The 26,308-nt window shown below is 38.3% G+C and overlaps 1 protein-coding gene across 11 annotated transcripts in view; it reads left to right on the forward strand.

Moving 5' to 3' along the window:
* The window catches only part of KLHL13 (kelch like family member 13), a 120,297-nt gene that overhangs the window by 78,521 nt on the left and 15,468 nt on the right, over positions 1-26,308 (forward strand). For all 11 annotated transcript variants that reach the window (XM_039488914.1, XM_039488912.1, XM_039488917.1 and 8 more), the window contains 4 exons: positions 6,675-6,816; positions 13,576-13,708; positions 13,991-14,187; positions 24,530-25,325. In XM_039488914.1, coding sequence (XP_039344848.1) covers positions 6,675-6,816; positions 13,576-13,708; positions 13,991-14,187; positions 24,530-25,325 — 1,268 coding nt within the window. The remainder of the gene's footprint in view (positions 1-6,674; positions 6,817-13,575; positions 13,709-13,990; positions 14,188-24,529; positions 25,326-26,308) is intronic.

Here is a 26,308-nt window from a genome sequence, read left to right on the forward strand (position 1 = left end):
CTCTAATACCCCTGCTAGTCAGTCTCCAGTCTTCCTGCTCTCAGTTCTGGTGTCCAGCGCCACAGTTGCCCTGGGGTCTGCAATTCCAGGAAAGCCTTGCTTAGCCTTGGGATGAACCAGGCTTGGTTGCTCTCCAGAGGTGGTGCATGCACAGTCTGACTGGCACATAGGTTTGGGCCCTACCAAACTCATGGTCCATTTTGGTAAATTTCACAGTCATAGGATATTAAAAATAATAAATTTCATGATTTCAGCTATTTAAATCTGAAATTTTACAGTGTTGGAATTGTGGGGGTTCTGACATTAAAAGGAGTTGTTGGAGGCTCGCAAGGTAATTGTAGGGGGGGGAGGGTACTGCTACCCTTACTTCTGCGCTGCTGCCGGCGCTGCCTTCAGAGCTGTGCAGCTGGAGAGCTGCAGCTGCTGGCTGGGAGCCCAGCTCTGAAGGCAGAGCTGCCACCAGCAGCAGTGCAGAAGTAAGGATGCCATGGTATAGTATTGTCACCCTTACTTCTGTGTTGCTGCCTGCAGAGCTGGGCCCTCAGTCAGCAGCCACCACTCTCTGGCCACCCAGCTCAGAAGGCAGCACAGAAGGAAGGGTGAAAATACCACAACCCTCCTAAAATAACCTTCTGACCCCCCTGCAACTCCCTTTTGTGTCAGGATCCACAATTTGAGAAATGCTGGTCTCACCCATGAAATCTGTATACTGTAGTATAGGGTAAAAGCACACAAAAGACCGGATTTCACAGCGGGAGACCAGATTTCATCGTCCATGACACGTTTTTCATGGCCATTAATTTGGTAGGACCATACACATAAGAGCTGTGTAGAATGGACTGTGCTCGCTAGAGATGAAATCTTTGGAGCATTTAGCTTTCAAATTCTAACACATCTCTGAGCATGTGCAAACAGATCTTCAGAGACTTTATGATTTGAACAAATTTGGACACATTTTCACAGGGATGGCAAGACACAGCCCTAACGCTAATCAGTTGTTGAACAACATGCTGTACTCTGCGGGGGTTGTGGGGGAGAAGGAACACGTACATAGTTGTCCATGCACACTTCCAAATATATATATACACTTAGGAAAAATGTAGCAAAGAATATCTTTTGCTATTTAGGGCGTAGGGTCTGGTGATGATTTTAAGGAAACTGGAGATAGGAAGCTAATTTGCATTTTCATTCTTAAATCTGATGCTTTGATCTGTCAATACACAGGATTAACTAGTTTAGCAGATTGTGCAGCAGGCAATATGTAGCTGAGTTTTTTTTCGGACCACATATTTGGTTGTCATGGACGCCAGACAATGAGATATTTTTAGTCTGGTATAGTCTGTTACACCAAAGGAAAGTATTTTGAAACTTCCTGAAACAATTTAATGAGAATTGTTAGCATTTAGTAAGCATTTCATGAACAACCTGTGTTTTCCTTTGTGTACTCCATGCCTGTAACTAAGACTTTTGCTGTGTTATTTAGTATTCAAGTTTGTTCATGAAATGAGATAAAAATGCTGTTGATGCAAACACATTACCGTGGATATTGCAGTTAGCTAGTTTAGTGGAAGGTCATCCTATATTGTACAAAGTTATTGTACAAAACTTGCGATTCAAAACAATTTGTTTCCTATTCTAGTCTTAAAGCACGGGTGTATGGAGAAAAGGGTAACCTAGTTGTATCAGTTAGGCTGCTGTATACTAGTAGAGACAAAGGAAATGCAAGCAGGAAAGAAACATGATACAAAGATTGGCTGATGCGAAATATGAAGAGTAAAAGGCTATATATTACAGAACAGAGAAGACTCAGGGAATGGTGATGGGATACACAATATATCTACAAACATTTTCAAGGAAACAATATAAACAAAGATAATATTCATTCTTGGATGATTGAGATAAGAGCAAGGCCCTGAATATTTTGGGGGGAAAAGCTTAAAATACGCATTAGGAGAGTTCTCTACTAGTAAGAGCTGTTGGGTAATGGACTTGATGAAGGACAATAGCAAAGATATCTTCACTGCAAATATTCCAGAACGGGTTATGTACAGTGTTAGTGTAAATAATGTAGCTGGCAGTCATGTAAAGCACTTGGGTCACCTGACTAACTGTTGGGTGTTAGGAAGAAACCTCTCCAGTTGTCCACTAATTAGCTTCCTGCACCTTTCCCTGAAGCCATGGTACTAACCTCTGAGAGGTTACTGAAATAGGTGGACCCTTGGTCTGATCTGGTATGGCAGTTCCTGTGTTCATTTCATAGTTAACTCAGCATTCCTTTGACCATAAAGCTATTATAGAATACTGTGCCCAGTGTTTCCCCAGACTGACTTCTTTCGATTAAAGTAGTGTTAACATCCATGTTTATATCAACTTGTGAATTCTCATTGTCCATTATTGTCACGGCTGTAGCTCTGCCTTCATCAGCCTTTTTTATTCTGATTAAAAATGCTTCTGCTGCACTTTTTACTTAATGACTTATTGATCAGAACAATACAACTAATTAGAAAATGAATTAACTTTCTTCTTTGCAAGTAAGCCTAATTGTGATATACTGTACTTATTGTAAAGCACCGATCAATATATTTACATTCATTATTACCCAATTAATTATAGTGCTTGGCAAACCACATTAATAAATGGAAGTAAAATGACTTTTTGGTAACAGCGCCTATTCTACTTATTTTGTATCTTTAGGCATTAGATATTTGGTTACCTTATATTCAGTACTTAAAGTATATTCACCTGCAAAAAACCAAATAACTAGTATATCCATCCTTTTTTTTTTAATAACAGTTGATAGACATGCCTGGTCTGTTAAATATATGTAATGAGAGATTTCACTCAATTTTAATAAAATCACTAGAAGTGATATGTCATAAGTGTTGTAAAGGTTTTCACTCTGTAATATGGTAACCACTTGTTAAACAGAGAGCACTGACTCTGTTCTATAACGTCTCTGTAAACAACAGCCACCTGTTGTAATGATTTTGTTTCTGGTATTTACATGGTAAGGATTTGTAAACCTGTTAATATAAGATTAAATTAGTCATGTGTTCCCAGAAATGAATAGTAAAGAATCACTTTTATGAAAGTTTGGTTTACAGGCCTAAAAGTGCAGGTTAAATAACATTTTGAATAAATCTGAATTCTGTTTGCAGGCTCAGGTTTTTTTTTTAAAATTATTCACAAGTATTTCATGCCTTATGATATCTATTTATTTGCCGTTATCTTGGATACTGCTAGAGTAACTGAAAATATATAGGGAATACTGCATTTTCACTTTCTTGCAGAGATGAGTTTTTAATGCTGTGATAGCATACATGGGGTTTACACAGTGTCAGTAACAAAATCAGAACTCTATCATTTTGGGAGGCTGCATTTTGTAGTGGCTATGTCAAAAGATTAGGACTCAGGAGACTAGAGCTTTATTTCCAGCTCCTACCACTGACTTGCTATATGACCTTGGGCAAGTTGCTTAAATTCCTCTGAACATCACTTTCATTGCCTGAATAATGGAGAGAAAACTTACCCTTTCTAAAGCATTTTGAGATCGTGAAAGATGCTGAGTGCCCACTATCTTTTTTTCTTTCTTTTTAATCTTTTTCTTTTATTGATGGTGATATTAAATAGAAGTTGAGAGTCTACTTCTTAAACTTGACTGTCTGGGAGATAGGGCAATCTTGTTATTTTTAACGTGAAAATACAAAATGTTGAATGGGTTACAATTTTGATACAATGAACTTGACTTGCTTGGCAAGCAGTAAAATCAAATCTTATGGTTGCTTGCTTTTGTTTCCTTAAGATAGATCTGGATATCTAAGAGCTTACTCAGTTCCTTCTAGTAGGTCACTAAATTTTATAGTGTAAATGCCAAGGGTACTGTAGTGATTGCTTAACTATAGTGTAAAGGGTAATACCTATTAATCCATTCTGCAGCACACATTTTTAAATGTGCAAATATAGCCAGTTGCAATTAAATGGTTCTAGTTTACAAATGTTGCCATGAAGTGTTATCTTGTAAATACATAAATTGTTCTAATTTTATTGTAACATGAGAAAACTCTGTACAGACTTGCTGTTGTTTGTTGCATCTGGGCCAGTGACCAGTAAGAGCCCATACTTTCCCCCAACTGTTTAGAAATCCATAAGCAGTAACACTCCAGACAAGGATCTTTGCACCTCTTGGTTGAAGTTACTGTGACAAGATTTGCTTTTCTAATGTTCCAGTGGTACAGCTGTCCCTGTGGTAGCAATGATCGAAGTACTTGTAGAGACAGTCACTGGCATTTTAACCTGCTCAAAAGAGATCTGGGTGTCCTGGTCGTTAAAATGGTGATGCTCACCAGTAGCCTGACTACAATAGTACTTCCATTATTACTTCTACCTAGTCTAGTGTAGACAAGGCCTTTACCTTCAGTTCAAATCTTTAAGATTCATGCTAAGTATATATGAATATTGTATGGAATTGTGTCATATATTATGGCTGAAATCTTAAAAGCCCACTGAAAATGTTGGCAAGTAAGTGGGTTTGCCTGTTTTTCTAGTTACTGCATATTAACTATGCGGCAAGTTTTCCTTGGAGTTAAGAAAAGCCTTTTGAAAATTACCGCTTCGTTGGTTATCTGAGCTGATACTTTTATTAACTGTTCTTTCAGAGAAGTAACCTGACAATGTAATTTTAAAAGGATCTTAGTAATAATTCTTTTTCTCACAACAACATAATTCTTTCCTCCACATCAACACAAATCTGTTTGAAAGGAAGGACACATGACATGTAAACATAAGGAGCAAATGTCCCTCAAAATCACTTGAGACAATGTACTTGATATGAGTACATTCAGATTTAAAAAAAGAGAGCCAGAGCAAACTGACCAAAAACATTCAGGTCATGCACTAGAAACTACTTTATCTAACCTCTTGTTGAATGTTGTTTTGACTGTTGTTTTCCAAAGATAAAGTATGGAGAGTAACTTTCTGATTACAAAATACAGTGTAAAATATTGACTTGTATTTTAAAGAACAGTTCCAATGAGATTTAAAACAGTAAACTATTTTAATTGTAAACAAACTGTACCATAGTGCATGCTAAAATATATTCACATTTATTACAGCTTGTTCAAATTTGTGTATTAGGTTTTTACATGTGAATTCAAACCTCTGAAGCATACCCTTGTTCCTTTACTGTGTGTTACTGTTATGTCTGTGTACATAAAATCTTACTGTTTCAAACCCATGTGCATTGTTGAGTGATCAAAATGGTTTGTTTTGAGTTTTTGTTGTTATAACTGGCACTTTAAAAAAAACATGGGTTTGAACATACAAAATATATTAACACTATCAGAAAAATTCTCAAGTTTCAGAAACTGCTTTTACTAGAAAATTTTAAATGTGTATATTGAGAAAAAATTATTTGTTAAAAGGCAATTCACATTTTAAATTGGGCTTCCTCAATAAAAGTGTAGTGTAAAATATTGGAGATCAAAGTTGAATTATCTTCTGGCAATGATTTTCAAAGTGATTTCTGAAACTAGTTGGAGGCCAATGTTACAATGTGGATGAGACTTTTTATTTCTATATGAGATGTGCAATAGTTTCATCAAATTGGTTACGTGTTATGAATACTTTACTCAAATACACAGTTTCTTTTACGGATCACTTCAATTCCATATTTGGGTTTATAACACATTTGCTAATGCCTTCTGTTGAACCATGCCGATATGCAAATTGATAATTTACAACATTCAGTAAATCATAAAATACTGTAACTGGTTAATATTGATAATTTTCTGAAGGCCTAGCACCCAAGTGATTAAAATCTAATTATTTGTAAAATCTCTATTATTTATTTAATGTTAGTGTATCAAAGCCTAGTTTACATGTCTTTTTATTATTTAAATAGACATAAAATAAGTAGCATTTACATAAATATAAGAGCTAGACATCCTATAAAGTTTAAATGCACTTTACATCACAGGATGAAAGTAGTAAGCCAGCAACATTGCAGCAATTGAAAACATTAGCATTTTATAAAGTTGCTCCACCATTAGATCTGGACAATAATTATTGGGAATTAAAAAACCCATGTGCAAGGATATCTTTTGTGTTAACAAACTGTGGCACCTTTTCAGTATTCTTTTCATACTGGAGCAAGACTGCAGTAACCAATACAAATGAAAGTATTAAACTTTAAGAACATATTTTGCACTAATAACCTCCAAATGGCATGTGTTAGTCTGATGAGGTAGGGAAGACACTTAACTGTCAAATTAAAAAATAAGAAAATAAAGGCATCTTAAATTGTAAACACAAATACAAATATATTTTAGGGAAGTGTCTTTTTTAAAAATAATTTAAAGAAAATGGAATTGACTGACTTTTTTAAGACCACTTGTATCAAAAACCCTTGCTGGTCTACTTAATCAAAAATCTAAAATGAAATAATGAATTTTTAAATCATGATATGTTACATGCATAACCTGTGAACACGTAACATTCCTGTTAAGTAAATCTGATGGGCAATAAGGACCCAATGCAGCTCCCACTGTAATCAATAAAAACAAGCTCACGTTGATATTGGCTTGGAGCCTAAATCACTATGGGTTGAATGTTTATCAGCAATTAACTTAACCAACTGTGCGCTTAAGCTTGCTCTTTTGTTTCCCCCATTTTCTTAGATCTCTAGTGGAAGAGGAAGATCCTCACATGAAAGTATCTCTTGGTAGCAGCGATATGGGCGTGTCTGCCCATCTACAGTCTTCTAAGACAGGGACCACACGATTTTTCACCAGCAACACTCATAGTTCTGTGGTATTACAGGTAACCCAACACAGTATATTGTAATATTTATACCAGTCTTAATTGAAGATTTTCAAGGCTTTGAACTGTATCTGCACCTAAGGAAGTTCTCAAACCTGGAAAAATGCCCCAAAGACCTTATTAAACATTTGTTTGTGTCATGTTGACAGTGCCTTTGTTGAATAGACAGCATGGTTTTGTGTTCTTTATTTTCTCTGAGAACTCACGTCCTCTGTGAAAATCAGATTTTTTTCAAGTTGAATGTTCAGATCACATCAACAATTTGAAAAACATGAGCTTTCTCTCTAACTATAGACTTGTTCCCTGTTAACTTCAAACAGGTAAATAAGGCTTGCTAAAGTGAGGGACCACTGTCTCAAAGAAACTCACCTTTTTAATACAGTCAAGCAACTTTTTCAGGTGAATTTCCTCTTCTGGCCTTTTCTGTGTGAACGCTGTGTTAATATGTTGTCAGGAGGCTTAACCATTCCTCTCTTTGGGCCCCTAAAACATGTATCAGTTGGCAATTTCATTGTTTGATCTATCCACATACTATGCTGGAGTCTGAATACTTCCCACAAACAGTCTTAGCAGCCATTTGTAGTTTCTACATGGTTTCGAAGCCACAGTATGTGACCTACATATGAAATCATTATTAAGAAGCTTGCACTTTCTGCACGTAGAAAAATGGTTACATTATCCTCTGAAGCTCATCAATATACCAGCTCTCACTTATTTTTTAATAAACATGCCACCTGTCTTTTACAGACCAACCACGAAATAGCCTTCAGTTTCTATTCTGCCCTGTTCAGCTAGGGAAAGATTACCTTTGTTTAATTCACAGCTATCAAATCAAGCAAGTTTCAAGTTTTTACAATGATAATATATATTATACATACAGTGGTACCTGATGCATAGAAGGAAGTAAATGGCTTTGTTAATGTTTGTGTCATAGGTGTACACACTTCAAGAAAAGCACACAAACCCCCTGTGGATAACCTCATAACAATATATTAGCATATACTTGCCCCTTTGAGTTAATTCTTCCAAACTCAAGTATAAAAACTCAAGTTGCATTAAAGTAGGTATACAAACTGAAGAGGAAGGAAATGTTAGACAGTGGTTCTACTCTGAAAAGTGACTGTAAAAATGACACTTCCATCCCCTATGTTTATTCAGGGTCACTTCAGTGACAAAAATAAAATTGTAGCATTTCTTACTTCCGTGAGCTCTACAGAGCTAAGGAGTTAGACTCTGTTTCATCCTGCACATGCCAGGTTTGGCTAGTATATCTTAACCTATTAATCTGGGCAATCACTTGGAAGGAAATAAGTAACTGTGTAAATGAAGGTGCATAGGTGTAAATGGAGACCTAATATGAAGTACAGAACCTTTATCACTAGTGATGATGCACAAAATGAAGAGAACGCAGCTGCAGGGCCTAGCAGGCAGGGGAAAACATCTTTTTACTTATAAACTGGGCACATGTGAAATGGAAAAAAATGAGACAAACTTGGAATTCCATAGTGCTGTTTTTGAAGCATAATTTTTCAAAGCAGAACTGCACTTTAAACATTCACCCTTGTGGTTTTCTCATCCTATTGTATGTAGGTGTTTCAGTCTTTTTTTTGATCTGAGACCCTCCACTTGCCCAGCAAAACAGCATCACTGAGCTTTAGCATTCACTTTGAATTTTCTCACGTGTCTTTTCCATTTTAATTTAAGTGAACTAAAGTGGTGGCCTCACTTTGTCAGTTTCCTATACTTTCTATGTAAAGCAAACAGACCTTGAAATGTAAGATTATTTTATTGCAAATATTTGTTGGCTTATTGTGACAGGGTCAGGCCAGATGGCTACAGGAGAGGGTTCCTGTTGGGAACCAGGAAGTGGGCGGGCGGAGCCTAAGAGGAGGATCCACAGGGCCTGGAAACCAAATAATTCTGAGGGACAACTAATGAGATAACAGGGACGGGAGTGAGGTCAAAGGGTCAAACAAAGGGAACCTGACGGGGACACCGAGCAGAGAACCCCGGACAGCGCCCACTGCTCCTCGAAGGCGTCAAGGGAGCCAGCGGATACAGGAGAGTGTTCCTTTTGAGTACCGGGACATGGGCGAGTGCTAGCTCGCCCACTGCTGAAAGCCCCTCCTCCAGCCTAGGAAGGGGCTACTAAACCCGGAACCCAACTGACTTCAGGGGACAACAAAGGCAACAACAGGTACAGGCGTGGAGGTCAAAGGACCAAAACTAAGGAACTGGAAGGGGACACCAAGCAGAGAACCCCGGACAGCGCCCACTGCTCCTCGAAAGCATTGAGAGAGCTGGCGGATACAGGATAAGTAGGTCCCTTTTCACTGGGTAAGGTAACAGGGGCAGTTCCAGAACAAGCAGGAACTTGCTGGAACCAATTAAGGCAGGCAGGCTAATTAGGACATCTGGACCCAATTAAGAAGAAACTGCTAGAATCAATTAGGACAGGCTGGCTAGTCAGAGCACCTGAGTTTATAAAGGACCTCACTTCAGTTTGTAGCGTGCATGGGCGGAGCTGGGAGCAAGAGGCACTAGGAGCTGAGAGTGAGAAGACATGTTGCTGGAGGACTGAAGAGTACAAGCGTTGTCAGACACCAGGAGAAAGGTCCTGTGGTGAGGATAAACAAGGTGTTGGGAGGAGGCCGTGGGGAAGTAGCCCAGGGAGTTGCAGCTGTCGCACAGCTGTTCCAGGAGGCACTCTAGACAGCTGCCGTCCACAGGGCCCTGGGCTGGAACCCGGAGTAGAGGGCAGGTCCAGGTTCCCCCCAAACCTCCCAGCTCCTGATCAGACACAGGAGGAGTTGACCTGGACTGTGGGTTCCACCAGAGGGGAAGGTCTCTGGGCTGTTCCCCGACCCATAATCTCTGAGGCAAGCAAATCCACCAATAAGCGCAGGACCCACCAAGATAGAGGAGGAACTTTGTCACATTATGTAAACCAATTGGCATATTTACCCTTAAACTTGCTAATTGCTTTATAGAACTATACAAGTACTTGCAATAAGATAACCTCCCATTGCTGTTCCAAGACTTTATTTAAAAAATCCCAAGAATTATTAAACCTGAAGAAGAAGAGAGTAGGTTAGTTATTTACTTCATTGGTTTCAAAAGCCTGTTGATGACTATAGCTCAATATGTATAACTTGAAAAATGTTTTCATTACCAGCAGATTTCTGTTTATACCCCTGCAGCACAGAGACATAGCTACAGATAAGAGAATTACACCCCAGTTGTTCCAGCCATTGGAATGAGGGGCTTTGAATTCTAGAACCAGTTTGGGTCAGTGAGACTGGGCGTTCGAACTTACTGCATGAGAGAGCTAGCAGTGCCAGAGGTGTATGTTTGAATGAGTCAGATGCTATCATTAAGAGAGCTGGGGTATTCTACAACCTACTAGAGAAGGGGTAAAATGTGCCCTGAATTGCCACTAGCTCTATCTTTCACCTCCACCCTCTGCCCTACCCCATAAAGGTTGATGAAAGACCCATCCCATTCAAAACGCTATTTTTTCCCTTGTTACAATAGCTGTGACATCACTCACCAGAGAAACAAGGAAGCCTGTAGGTCTCACTTTTTAGGATCTGAGTACAGTATTTTCATATAGTTCTCTAACAACATTTTGAAACACTTTGAGCCAGTTTTTCTTTGTTCAGAATATTACAAGTTTGTAATATATACAAAACTTGTGCAGATACTAATTTTTAAGCAGAGGAACATTTTTTAATTTGATCAGTTTTTCTCTACAGTTACTATTCAGAAGTAAAGTTTATAGATCTACCAAAAGGTGCAGATGGATTAAACAAAATGTATTTGAGCAACTTCTGGTATATTCTTTGTTGCATCTATTTCCATGAGGGGAAATTGTCTGGTGGGAGCTTTGTATTCTGCTGGTGATAATTTTCCAAAAATGGTCTTCTGGCCCACCCTGAACTAAGTTCTCTTTTTCTGTTGGAGCAATCAAACTAAGGCACTCTGGGATGCTGTCACATGGTGTTGCTCTCCTCTGGCAGATAAAAATGTAATCCTCTCTCAGAAGCTCAGGAAGCTTTAAAATGTTATAAACTTCAGAAGGTAGTTCCTCTATGTTCTAGTTTCTGCTTGAATTGTGTAGGCATCACTAGAATTCTTCCATATCCTATGGATTCAAGCCTACAACCCATACAATCCTTTGCTATATCCTACTAGAACTTTACGCAGAAGTGCTGTGTATATTCTTGTATAGGATGAGGATTCCCTAAAGAATTACGACTTATTTTAGGACTTGCTACCAGTATAGCTTAAGTGGATCACAATGGGTTTTCAGACAAAGACAAGGCAGAGATTTTTTTTTTTTCTTATTTTAGTTTTGGGGTGAAAGCACCAGTAGTGTCTCCTGGGCCTCTGCTTGGTATTCTTCTTCAAATCTTAGGACAGGTCAAACTTTTCTAATTTCCCCCCAGGTACCCACAGTGTTTATAGTGCACCTCTTACGTTGCTGGGAACTATCACTGAGTCTCTTTTTCTATATGATTGGAATGGGCCTCTCTCTGGAGCCTTTACAAAGCTGGAGTTAACCTTATGGAAAGATTTTCCTCAAGGCAGAACCCAGGTTACTGCATCAGTAAATTGATTACCATCCCACTGGATAGTATATACTCAGGCTACAAGGAGCCCCATGTATATACAGTAGATTCTGTGCTTAAAGGGGCTTTCACAGAAGCAAAAAAATTGGTGGCAGGTTGCTGTCTGTTCAGTTCATAGTTTATTAGAAAGTGACTCCAATCATCAGTACTGCCGCAGAGATATTTTTGCTTCATCTTTCAGCATTGCTGCTAGTATAGCAGCAAATAACACTGGCAAATAGACATATTGAACACTGCTCATTGCCTTCAGATTCCAATTGTAAAAGAATATTTTTTTCTCCAAAGTCTTAATACCTATCCTTGCAATATAAATTGTAGAACTGGTAGGGTGCCTCTTTTTGCAAGGACTAGTTTCAGAAGGCCTGGTAAAAATGCGCCAGTTGAGGTTCATTTGATTACTGAAATGCTTCATTCTGGTCCTTGGCTAAAAATTAATAGATGGATTAGTTTATATAATTGTATTAGATCATTGTAAAAATGCTATGTCATTGTCAAAAAATTAAACTCCAGTTAGGTGCAAAATATTTTGTCCTGTCCTTGGATCACACTCTGGTTTGCCTGGATATGATGGGAAGAACAGCAGAGAAGGCGGGAAGACTCCCATATTTCCATGCAGCCCAAAGGCTCAACATAGAGAAATTCACTGCTCTTAGGGTATGTCTACACTACAATTTAAAAACCTGTGGCTGGCCCATGCCTGTTGGCTTGGGCTGCAGGGCTGTTTAATTGCAGTGTAGATGTCTGGGCTTGGGCTGGAGCCGAAGCTCCAGGACTTTGCAAGATGGGAGGGTCCCAGAGCTCGGGCTGCAGCCTGAGGCAGAATGTCTACACCGGAATTAAACAGCCTCACAGCCCGAGCCCCACGAGCCGAGTCATTTGGCACAGGTCAGCTGTGGGTGTCTTATTGCAGTGGTAATCAGGTTTGCAGGGCACTGACTAGCCACTTTGGTTATGATTGTAGCTGTAAATTTTGGTTCAAAGCAAGAGGTTGTCTTCATATCTTGGGTTATTGTATATCTGAGCTGGGTTCAGAACAGGGCTCTGTCAATATGTTGAATATTATGAAGGATTACACTGAATTTAACTATGCCCATATTTATGCTTTCCTCTGGTTCTTTTCTGTATTCCCATTGTGTTCTTTCTTTAGGACAAATCGGAGTTTTCATCTCTGTATTTCTGTTCTCCACAGCTTTAAAGTCCGGGCTTCTTTTTTAATATAAAAAATAAATAAATTCTGGAATTTGGAGCTGAGATTCTCAAGTCTTTTCTGTAAGGCTATTTGCATCCTTTCCCTCCCCCAGCGTCCTTTGACCTTATCAGTATTGATGGGTTAGGTGACATATGACTAAATGAAATTGATCTAAGCCCATCCCACGTTAGTGTAATGCATGAAAGGGGTCATTATTTCTATTGATCTTTAAATATTTCCAAAATAGACTTTTCCCTCTATATGCAAAGGTGCCATTGTTATCTGAGACCCAGGGAGTTGTAGTTTGTGCCTCAGACTTCTCTGGAGAAGGAAACGACATGAGAAATACTAGTACAACATGAGCCTTCTGGGAGGTTTTACATAGTTAAAATTGGTAATAAAATTGACAAAAGTTGTGGTTAAGTGACACCCTTCCTTTAAGTCCCAGTATCATTCAACCTTCCAGGTTGCAGAGTACTTTGAAGGAGTAGTATGGAACTTAAATGTATCCTGCACATGTTCTATTTTTCTAAGAAGTGATGCTGATCCAAATGGGCAAATGTCAATTCCTACCTGATACCATTTACATCTGGAGAATAAGTGGACAAAAAACATACCCTTTCTGAACAAATCTATCTTTGTCTTATGATTAAGAACATGTAGTCAGTCAGACTGTACTTTGCACTCTGTAGTCACTCATGGAGACTAATTGAATTGTTCTATTTGATTTAAGTTTTTTAATGATTTGATTATACTTTAAAGTCTGAGCACATGATGATTATAGTATGGAAGATCACTACTCAGACTTCAGTTTCAAGCAATTGTCAAGGAATGTAGACAATCTTAAAGTAAATAAATAACTTCCCTTAAAGAAATCCAAACAAACTTTTACTTTCCGCTTCAGATGGCTGAGCAGTTCAAGTTGTAATCTTGTTTTAGGGTTTTGACCAGCTGCGAATAGAAGGTTTACTTTGCGATGTGACGCTAGTACCAGGCGATGGTGATGAAGTATTTCCTGTTCACCGAGCTATGATGGCATCAGCTAGTGATTACTTCAAGGCTATGTTCACAGGTAGTGCTTTTGTTTCTGTAATAAATTTGGACTCTGAGCTGTTTTAAGCTTGTCTTCTGTGTCAGATATGCTAATAAATGGCTAATATAGATACTAGATCAAACACTTTTTCTTCCACATAATATTACTATCATAATCATAAAAAATCAAAATCTTTTCATTTAATTGAAATTAAAGTTCAGATGAATTAAATTAGCTTTTTAATTGTGTAAGAATATGTATATTATTAGAGTGAACTCTTTCAAATGTAATTGAAGAACCCATTTTAATTTTCTTTCTTAGGTGGAATGAAGGAACAAGATTTAATGTGCATTAAGCTTCATGGTGTGAACAAAATAGGTCTAAAGAAGATTATTGATTTTATTTACACTGCAAAACTTTCTCTTAACATGGACAACCTTCAGGACACTCTAGAAGCAGCCAGTTTTTTGCAGATTTTACCTGTTTTGGACTTCTGTAAAGTGTTTCTGATCTCTGGGGTAAGGTATTTTGATTTGACATTAGTTTCAAGTTCTGACTTTTTAAAAAAAACACAGCGATTGTGTAATATCCATAAGCGAGGATTTAAGCATGACACTGGATAACTTGGGTTCGCATACAGTAAGTTCCTCTAGCTTCAAAGGAACCATAAAATTGAATCTTATTTACTGTATCTAACTCTAATCACACTAAGCTTCTGATTTAAATATCATGGCACATTAAAAAATGTAAGACCTTGTTGCAATTTCCAGTTTTACTGCATGAACTAGAAAATTAGATTCCAGTAAACAGTAGTCATAATTCATTAGTTTGTTACTGGATTTCTCTCACTGATGCTCATTTTTTATAACATACCATAAGAAAATTACTTGGTGAATTAATAGCAAGGTAGTCATTATTGTACAGTGAATTATTTGTCATATTCTCTTTATACTTATGTGTCTTGTATATAACATTTTCTTATGGGGCATATGAAGCACATAATTACAGTGGTTGTCACTGAAATCTTTACAGTGTTATCTTTGAGTTGATGAGGTTACAATAATGTTCTTTAAACAAAGTGCAGTATACCCAAATACAGGGAATATGTAGGGGATGTTAGCTACAGTAATGTTAGTTACATGAGAAGGTAATTATAAGGATTTTAATGGTGACAATTGTATATTTCTGCAGTACACTAAAAGAAAAAACTTTTACCTTGAATATATACTTAAGTATTTCATCACAATGACTTCGATAATAGGTTTTGTAAGGGACAGAACTCAGTGATTTAATAGTCTCTGTTTTCTCCCCATTAACTAATCAGAGGATCATTTTTATAGTTTTTTAATATAAAATGTCGCGCGCGCGCGCTCTCTCTCTCATATATATAATATGCTCTGTAGATGTAGCGCTTAGCAAAGTCATCCATCCCACTGCTCTCATTTGGTTGAACAGTTTTTTAAAATAAAATCACAGCATCACAAGATGGGGGAGATGTGTGCAAGTGTACACAATAATAGATCTGGAGAGACTTAACTTCTGAATCTCTGGAGGTTTTCCCATCACTTAGTTGTGACCTGAAAGAGAGCATAAAAGGGTTTGTCTGCACTAGGAGTATAAGTGGTGTTTTTACAATAATTGAAAAACTCACACATTTTACAGCACTACTTAGCACCCAGTGTACATAGACAGACAGTCGCATTTAAAACCCAAGGAGTGGGAAGGATACTAGAACTGACCATGACAAGTGACCGCAGTTTTAAACACTTTTCTTCAGTGTAGCAATATGACTACAGGTGGCAAAATGAGGTGTCTTGGAAAATCCATTGGCCATGTCCACACTAGAAAATAAATTGAGGCAACTGATCATTCCTGCAAATACGGTTAAACAAGAAGAATACTGTTCTGTGAAAGGGAGATGTGACATCTTCTCTGGGAAGACAGGTTATTGCATAATCTACTCTTACTAGGAACTTTTTCTTGCCAAAAAAAAATTCCCCTTCTGACCTTCTTTCCATTGCTTTTGGAATGATTTCTTCTTGAACTTCTTACAACGTTTTTTGATCTCAGTATGAATTGCCATTTCTAAAAACTGTAGTAAGGTAGGAGAGTGTTATATAGACTGTTGAGCACTTTATACTCTTATCTCTGAATTACTAAAATTGGTGGCTGGGGTAATGAAAATCAGATAAAAAGCTCTCTCAAGTTGAGGGGTGTAACTCTATTTATTACACAGTCTTACCACGACGTAAGCAAGCAAGAAAACTCAATGTTGTGAGAATTAAGTATTTATTCTACAAAGAAAATACTAAAGAAAAGCAGGCAAATAAACAATTTTAGTTCACTTACAATCTTGGCATATCTTATTCACCAACTTGCTTAAAGAATTTCAGATAGGCAGATTAATGAAAAATTAAACATCTTAAATTAAATCCAACATAAATTGGCTGAGGGAAACAGATTATCTCCTCTCCAAGAATATGATGTCGAGCTACTCATGCTTAAACAAAAAAAGCTGTTAATAAACCTTAAATTGCAATAAGATTTCAATATAGAGTTAAATCAATGTCAGAAATAAAGTTAGCCTAATTCTTGGCAATGCTTATGCAGAGTTTCTCTCTAGCAGAAACTTGAGTTTTAGTGGTGGCATGTTTTTCCAGTGCAACGCCAATGAGCTTCTGCGCTCATCTGGTCCTTGCTTTGTGTGTGTTTCGTGTTCTGTGAACTCTCCTTTTGAATACTGTATCAGGCTGTTCATCATACTTTCTTAGGGAAACAGTTGTTTTTGTTCGTTCTAAATAGGATCAATTTAAAGGAATTTTTTTATCCACTTTCTCGTAGATTTAATTGAAGGTGGAGAACACATCTCTCATGGGTTTGGTTAGATTCTGGTATCAGTGTTTCAAGTTTTTCTATGGGTTCCTCCTGTTTTTGGATGGAGTCAATACTGTGCTAAAGCATTTGTAGTAAAAGTTTTACACTGTTGTCTTTTATGGCATGCTTTCTGGCCGAGATGGGTCTGAGAAACTTTTTAAATTTTGCTTTATTCATTCCATTTTCAGAAGTATTTTTATTCCAAAAATATCTTGGGGTACTTTCATAAATTCTAAGGCCAGAATGGGACCATAGTGATCTCTAGTCTGACCTCCTGTGTAGCACAGGCCACAGAACCTCACCGACTCATTCCTTGATTTGAAGACTTCAGATTACAGAGAATCCACCACTTATTCTAGTTCAAACCAGCAAATGATCCAGGTCTCATGCTGCGGAGGAAAGTGAAAACTCCTCAGGGTCCCTGTCAATCTGACCCAGGGAGAAATTCCAGCCTGATCGCAAATATGGTGATGAGCTAGACCTTGCTTATGTTTGGTGGCAAGACCCACCAAAAAGACTTGGGAAAAAATTCTGTGTAGTAACTCAGAGCCCTCCCCATCTAGTGTCCCATCTCTGGACATTGGGGATATTTGCTAATAGCAGGCATGGATTGGCCATACGCCATTATAGACAGTTTCATCATTCCATCCCCTCCATAAACATATCAAGTTCAGTCTTAAAAGAAGTTAGGTTTTTTGCTCCCATGCTCCCCTTGGAAGCTGTTCCAGAACTTCTCTTCCTCCTGTGGTTAGAAACCTTTGTCTAATTTCAAGTCTAAACTTATTGATGACCATTTTATATCCATTTGTTCTTGAGCCCCTTAAACATAGTTAGTTACTGCCCCCTGGCGTCGCTAGTTATCACCCATCATTTTGTACATGTTGGTTCAATTAAAACATTTCTATTACGTACTGTCATCCTGACTTTATCTTTTAGGAGGGGTTAATGTGTTCCTGTTCTCCTTGGGGAATGTTTTTTGTACCATCCTTAATATCAGGATGTTCTGGTACCACTTGATATCAGGATGTGTTTGCGTGAGCAGTCTGTGACTAAGACTTCTTAGGAATGTGTATTTTTGCAATATTAGCCCTGTTCTTGCCAAATTCTGTAAGCAGGTCCTGCCTCATACAAGGGCTTATGTCTCAGGCTCTCTTTCTACTACAGAGCCCGAGGATGTCGCTGTCAGGGTGATGCTCTACTTCTTCCATGATCAAACCATCTGAATTATGCCTTCTTTTCCTTAGCAGTCCTACCTCGGGTCTTCTGGAAGATTCATCAGGACAGGGCACAAGTCGTCCTCACCACCCCCATTGGCCCAGACAATTTTGGTTTCCGAGTCTCTTACTCATGTCACCTCGGTCACTGATCAACAGTCAGCCTTTTTCCGAACTCCTGACCCAGGAAAAGAGCAAAATCAAATATCCCAATTACTCCATCTCAGACTGTGGTTTTAGGATGGTTGTTGACTTTAGAATGTTCATACTCTGAAGCTGTACAAAGCATCCTTACTAATAGTAGAAAGGATTCCACTAGAAAATGCTGCATAGCCAAGAGGAGGCATTTATCTAGGAACAATAAAAATGTATATCCCCTAAACTGTGGATATTTCACTTATTCTGGACTGTAAAAGCAGCAGAGTGTTCTGTGGCACCTTATAGACTAACCTAATAGACTAACATGCTAATAGACTAGCATGCATCCGACGAAGTGGGTATTCACCCACGAAAGCTCATGCTCCAATATGTCTGTTAGTCTATTAGGGGCACAGGGCTCTTTGCTGCTTTTAGAGATCCAGACTAACACGGCTACCCCTCTGATACTTATTCTGGACTATCTTCTTTCCTTCAAAACAACAGGCCTTTCTATCAATTCTTTATGGATCCACTTGGCAGCAGTCAGTGTATACAACACACCTTCTCAGGGTTACTCAATTTTCACTTACTCACTGGCCGACAGATTCTAGGAAGGTTTAATCAGAACCTTTCCTGTTCTGAGGGAGCCTACTTCTCAATGGGACCTAAATCTTATTCTTTCAGTGCTCACTAAGCCTCCCTTCGAGTGACTGGCTTCATGTTCCATGTTTCTCCTGTCCATGAAGGTTGCATTCCTGGTAGCCATCACCTCAGTCTGTAGCAGTGCATGGGATTCTTCTGTCCTAAGTGCAGGACTCTGCACTTGTCCTTGTTGAACCTCATCAGATTTCTTTTGGCCCAATCCTGCAATTTGTCTAGGTCCCTCTGTATCCTATCCCTACCCTCCAGCGTATCTACCACTCCTCCCAGTTTAGTGTCGCCTGAAAACTTGTTGAGGGTGCAGTCCATGCCATCCTTCAGATCATTAATGAAGATATTGAACAAAACCGGCCCCAGGACCGACCCTTGGGGCACTCCACTTGATACCAGCTGCCATCTAGACATGAAGCCATTGATCACTACCCGTTGAGCCAGACGATCTAGCCAGTTTTCTGTCCACCTTATAGTCCATTCATCCAGCCCATACTTCTTTAACTTGCTGGCAAGAATACTGTAGGAGACCATATTAAAAGCTTTGCTAAAGTCAAGGAATAACACGTCCACTGCTTTCCCCTCATCCACAGAGCCAGTTATCTCATCGTAGAAGGCAGTTAGGTTAGTCAGGCATGACTTTCCCTTGGTGAATACATGCTGACTGTTTCTGATCACATCAGAATTGATTCCTTGAGGACCTACTCCATGATTTTTCCAGGGACTGAGGTAAGTCTGACTGGCCTGTAGTTCCCTGGATCCTCCTCCTTCCCCTTTTTAAAGATGGACACTACATTAGCCTTTTTCCAGTCATCTGGGACCTCCCCCGATTGCCATGAGTTTTTAAAGATAATGGCAAATGGCTCTGCGGTCACATCCGCTGGCTCCTTTAGCAGTCTCAGATGCAGCACATCCGGCCCCATGGACTTGTGCTCGTCCAGCTTTTCTAAATAGTCCTGAACCACTTTTCTCCACAGAGGGCTGGTCACCTCCTCCCCATGCTGTGCTGCCCAGTGCAGTTGTCTGGGAGCTGACCTTGTTCGTGAAGACAGAGGCAAAAAAATCGTTGAGTACATTAGCTTTTTCTACATCCTCTGTCACTAGGTTGCCTCCCCCATTCAATAAGGGGTCCACACTTTCCCATAAAACCTAGGGCCGGCATTAAGGGGTAGCTAGCAGGGCAACTGCCCAGGCCCCATGCCATCAGGGACCCCACAAAACTCAGTTGCTCAGGCTTTGGCTTCAGTTTCAGGGCCTTCAGCTCCATGTGGTGGAGCTTTAGCTTTCTGCCTTGGGCCCCAGGAAATCTAATGCAGGCCCTGCTTGGTGGCCCCCGTTAAACCTGCTTGCAGGCCCCCAGGGGGCCCCGGACCCCTGGTTGAGAGCCACTGCTCTAGCTGGTTGCTCCCTTGATGTGCTCCTTTTAACTGAAAGTTTAGTTTTGGGGGGTTAATTTGTTGGGTGAATTAACCTGAACTGTTTTGCTGTGTAGGCAAAAATATCCAAAGTGTAAAGAATGCTTACTTGGAAGAAACTCTCCCTCCGCTCCTTCTGGTAGAGTTGCTAATGTTTGTCCAGTTATAACCTTTCTCTGCCTGTGTATAAAATGTCTGTTCTGTTCAAATATTTCATAAGCTTTTTTTTTTTTTTTAAAGAGAAATCTTACATTTTTGCTTAGGCTGTTCCTTTAAGTCCTGAAGCTTTGCCATTCATTTCAATGGGAGCATTTTTGGGGCCAGTAATAGTGGTTGAGATATTCCATTGCCTGTTAATGAGCCCTTTCATTCTTGGGTTCCATACAATAGAAGCAGCTTCTGTGTCTACCGTAGCTGTTGTAACATAAGCCATAAAAATTAAAAGGAACTTAAATTATCATGTAAATGAAATTCTATAAAGTACGTTGCTCTGTATCCTAGCAGTATTTGGAGAAGATTGTATCTGCGTACTGTATCTTGTCCAATTTTTGAACATTTCAGTGCGAGTGATTATTAGACACCCTGCTGTTTGTCAGGGTTTTTTCCAGATGAAAACCAAGTATATTTTATATATTTTAAAAAAGGGAATAACTGTAAATCAAGCTATGATTAGTCTATACAATATAATGTAGCCTGGTACCTGTCTCAGTGCTCAATAAAACCAATCAAAAATTACTAATTGGGCTAGTGGAAAGGTAGCTCTCAAGAAATAGCCTTTCTCTGTGTATTAAATTATTAAATGTATAAAATTATTTAACATTTTAATCAAAATTGAAGTTAATAAAGGAAAATAATTTATTAATCAAGACAAGCACAGAACAGGGCACAACCCCATTAATGCACCTTGGGAATAACTGATCATAATGCTTAAAAGGATTATGCACAATAAAGTTGCAGTAGATCAGGTTTATACCAACTAATCAATTAAACCATTAAAACTATTTAAATTTTAAAGAGTAAATATTTTGCAGAATAGATTTGAGATGGTCTATTTTCAGATCTGCAGATAGTGTTTAGCAGAGTATCATACAAACTGTAGCAATATAAAAAATGAATGAGTCAAACAGGAATTGTAAAATTCACAACTATAGGTGGCAAGTGCGTTATGGATATTAATTAGATCTAACACAGAAACAAGATTTAAACCTTCTAGTTTAAAAACAATTTTTTAAAAATATACATGTCAAAACTTTCTAACAGGCATGCACTCTGTCTGCATGTTTCAGTGGAACATAAACTCCCTGGATATCTACCTGTACCTCTTTTGCCCTGCATTTGACTGAAAGCAAGTGTTTCCTGGACCATTGCAGTCTGCCATAACACCATTTTCTGTCTGTCCTTTGGAAATAATCCTGCATCTTTCTATTGCATGCAAGTTCTCTCATTGAATAGCTGTGTTTTAGCATGTACCTTGATATATACCGTATATACTCGTTCATTAGCCCATTCGTTTATAAGCCGACCCCTCAAAATGGATAGATAAAAATAGCAAAAAGTGTATGACCCTTTCATAAGCCGACCCTATATTTCAGGCGTTGGCAAACTTTGGCTCCTGGCCTGTTAGGGTAAGCCGCTAGTGGGCCTGGACGTTTTGTTTATCTGGAGCATTCACAGGCATGGAGCCCTCAGCTCCCAGTGTCTGTGGTTTGCCGTTCCCAGCCAATGGGAGCTGCGGGAAGTGACTCGCCACTTCCGGCTGCTCCCATTGGCTGGGAACGGCAAACCACAGACACTGGGAGCTGAGGGGCTCCGTGCCTGCAGATGCTCCAGGTAAACAAAACGACAACATATTAGATATTCAATTCAGTGATTCCATAGAGTTTAAAATCATCAAATTTTGGTGTAGACCCGTTTATAAGCCAACCTCCGCTCTTTAGTGCGTTGCTTTTTTACCAAAAATATTCGGCTTATGAACGAGTATATACGGTGAGTAACTCTTGCCTTAGTTACAAGTTAATTGAGTTGTGGGACACCATGAATTGGCTGCTTATTGGAGACAGAGTATGGTTCTCCTATTTGTTTTGTTTCATTTTTATTATATAACTTGAAACAGGTTTAGAAATGAGACTACTCCCAATTACACTAGTGTTTAAATAAATTTAGTGTGTGATGTTCCCCTTAATTTGCCATTAACTTATGTAATTATGAAGCCTATGAGGAGAAAATAGAGAAATTGGCTTGATACTGACAAACTTTAAAGGAAAAATAAAATAAAAATGTTTGTGAAGTTTCGTAGAATAGTCGGTAGGTGATTATTAGTTAATGTGTTATCTAGCTTTTGATATAAACAGTTTTGTACTTCTTTCCTAACAACTATAAAGCAAGTTTAATTCAAGTATATGATGTATAGGCATTTTACTGTATAAATCCTGTTAGCCTGCCACCTGTTAATGTTCTAGTTTTTAAAAAATAATAATTACAGGGCTTGGTTTTACAGAAGATTAATAAGGGAATATGGAACATTTCACCTCTCTCTTGTTTGAGGGCATTGCAGGCCATCAGTGAATGAAGATTATCATCTGGTAGTTCTCCAGTGGCCTATGTAAAATGGGTTAGTGTTTTTAGGCCCTGTTCCTAGTGAAGAAAAACCATCGTCACCACTACAGTTTGCTGATTTGTAAATTGCTCAAATGTTGAAGGGGCAGTACCACACTCAGGAATGACTTGCACATGATACTGATAAGATCCCACGTGGTGTGAACCCAAACAAATGGGCAGCTTATGTTTCTAACTTAAAACCTTCTGCTATTTCCCTGGACAAGATCTTTGAAAAAACCCAAATGTTCTGCGATTTCTAATGGGCACTGCAGTACTGCTAGTCCCAAACATTCAACAATCATGAGTCAGACTCCAATTATCAAATATGTTTGAGTTATTTTTCTTTGTTTTCTGGTCTCTGGGTCTTCAGGCTACACTCAGGTGATGTTGTCTAGCTTTACCCCCGACCACAAAGATTAAAAACTTACTTTAAAAAAAAATTGACATTCTTGTGACCCTGAGAACTGGGGCTTTAAGAAAAAAACAAATATAGTGAGATTCCCCTCACCAGGTCCTAGAGCCTGGACTCCAGCCTGAGCCCAGAAATTTTCACAGCAGTGAAACAGCTCTGCAGCCTGAGCCCCGCAAGGGCAAATGAGCTGGCATAGTGCAGCCGTAGTCTAATTGCTCTGTAGATGTATGCTGTGTCTTCAGTACACCACATACTCATTATTGAAACTAAGCTTTACAATTAACAGTTTTCTATACATTAGTTAGGGTTAGACTTGGCAGAATTCAATTGTTGTTTTTTGATAATTTTGACAGATAACATCAATGTTTATTTTAAAGATTTTTTTTAGATTTTTATCTATTTAAATATTCACAGTTGCACAGAATTATGAGGAGTCAGGCAGTGGGGGTCAGGTTATTTAAAGACAGCAGACATTCAAAACTCTAAAGCTTTATAACTGTTGTATACATCACATGTCAAAATATACACTACATATCCTTAAATCAAACCCTAATAATTTTTCAAGCAGCATTTTCTTACTTTGCTTCTTTGTAAATTTTGATTGACAAAAATATTTCCCTCAACAATTTTTGTGTGTATGGTAAAATCAACATTTATCATTATGTACCCATCAAAATCTAATCCTTCAGCGCCTGGTTATGGCACACAAGTAATCTTTTATAAAGAACATACCTAAGGAATTAAAAATTCAGAGTAAAAGCTGACTGTATGAAATGTATAGCATTGGATAAACTGGCAGTGTTTCTTTCAAACACTTTCTGGTTTTGCTACTGTTAACTTTGATTTCTGTGCTTTGGGGCATGTTAACCTGTCTGGTCACTAAATTCTTAACTATTATTTTCTTGCTTTTGCTTTGTATAGGGTTACCATCATGTGCAAGTAAATGTTTCTTAGGGAACATCTTGCATAATAAAAATTATGCACTGTGGGTACTGTTTTTGGAGGGTGGCTTAGATGTGGAGAATAGTCATAAAATAGTACAGTTTATTTTATTGTAAACAAAAATTAATGAGGGGGGTGTTGGTGTAGTTGTCTGAGCATGGGAATGTGTTAGGAATTTGAGGCCAATCCCCAGTTCACATGATAATTCACTCTGACAGAGCTACGCATCCCTCCTCTTACCGCACTTTCCCCATTCCAAACATATAAGGTGTTTGCAGAGCACTTTGAAGATAAAGTGCCTTATAAATGCTATGTATCATCATTTTAAGATAGCAGATCTGACATATAATTAATATATGCCATCTATTCTCCAGTAGTCTTATTTCTTTCTTCAAAACAACAAAAACCTTACTGGATCTTTTCTTGCAATCATGAATATACACTTCTGACTGAATATTTATTTGCTCATATGCATAAATCACTTTGAGCATTGCAAAATGATGCAAATATTGCTGGTTCCATAGTATTCCTTAAATTGTGTATTATCCTAATATGCCTAAATGAACAGCAAATTAGGAAAAAGTGTTTTTGATTCCTCTTTCTACTCACTTAATAGGTTTCTTTGGAAAATTGTGTTGAGGTTGGGCGGATTGCCAATACGTACAACCTCACAGAAGTGGATAAATATGTTAATAATTTCATCCTGAAGAACTTCCCTGCATTATTAAGTACTGGTGAGTTTGTGAAACTCCCCTTTGAACGTCTTGCCTTTGTGCTTTCAAGCAATAGCCTTAAGCACTGCACTGAGCTCGAACTCTTCAAGGCTGCTTGTCGCTGGCTACGGTATGAGGAGCCTCGAATGGAATATGCTGCAAAACTAATGAAGAATATCAGATTTCCACTGATGACACCACAGGATCTTATTAATTATGTGCAAACAGTGGATTTCATGAGAACTGACAACACGTGTGTGAATTTGCTTTTGGAAGCCAGCAATTACCAAATGATGCCGTACATGCAGCCAGTCATGCAGTCAGAGAGAACTGCCATTCGATCTGACAGTACTCACTTAGTAACATTGGGGGGAGTGTTAAGGCAGCAACTGGTTGTCAGCAAAGAATTACGGATGTATGATGAAAAGGCACATGAATGGAAATCATTAGCTCCCATGGATGCACCAAGATACCAACATGGCATTGCTGTGATTGGAAACTTTCTTTATGTAGTTGGTGGACAGAGCAATTACGACACGAAAGGGAAAACAGCGGTTGACACAGTCTTCAGATTTGATCCTCGCTATAATAAATGGATGCAAGTTGCGTCTTTAAATGAAAAGCGTACCTTCTTCCACCTAAGTGCCCTCAAAGGACATTTGTATGCAGTTGGTGGTCGAAATGCAGCGGGTGAACTAGGTAAGTGTATTTTATCTTGAATGTATGAATTTTGGGCTTTTTTTTCGGGTCTTAAAATGATGCTGACCTGTGAAAAAGGGAAGAAAAACAAGTATCCTAACTTAATTTGTTTTCAAATTATTTCTTTCCAGCAGCATCTGTGGAGATTAATTTGAACACTGTCAGTGAATTTCAGGTACACTTTTGTGAAGGAAGCTCATAATAAATTTAACTTGTAGAATAAAGTGACACATTGCTGACTGATTTAGATATGTAATATCCAGTGTTTTTCATCTTTAGCATCAAACTATTTTTAAAAAATCTCACTGCCATTTATTTAGTGTTTGTGGAAGCTTCTACTGAGTTTTGCAAAGTTTCTTTAGAAGGAGCTTTAAACATTTGACTGAAGAAATGTTTGCTTGCAAATAGATTAACCTTTTCTAGTTCTGCCTCCATTTAACAGTTGCTTTTCAAACACATCATGATTTAGTAACCTTGTATATCATGTAAACCAAAATAATTTAACACATTTTTATTTGGATAAGAATGTCTCTTTTGTATTTGAAGGAAACCTGTGCAGTTGCACTCAAAAGATGTGACTTTTTCTTGTAGTAATTGCAATAGTGATTTTGGAATATCAGTGTTTTAAACATGTTTGTTGCTTAAAGGCAGGCTGATAACTTATCTGTGAGACTAAAAATGTTCTGACATACTCCACTTGTTTGTCACTAAAAATTACTTGTTCTTTTCCATAATCTCTGCCCCTCATGGTTAAGTGTCTCACTTCCTATTAATCCTCCTTTCTTCACTCCCTCCTTGCCAAAAATTGTAATTCATTTTACTTGAAGAGAAAAAATAGATCTAAATAAAAATTAGAAGGAATAAAATAGGCTCAGACTACAATAGGCAGTAGCTAGTCACTACTACAATAACCAGGAGCTAATTTAGCATAAGCCATCATAAATGTAAGTTTATTAATCTTTCTCTCCAAAAGCAGAGTTGAT

Source organism: Mauremys reevesii, linkage group 9, assembly GCF_016161935.1.
Source record: "Mauremys reevesii isolate NIE-2019 linkage group 9, ASM1616193v1, whole genome shotgun sequence".
Taxonomy (NCBI): domain Eukaryota; kingdom Metazoa; phylum Chordata; order Testudines; family Geoemydidae; genus Mauremys; species Mauremys reevesii.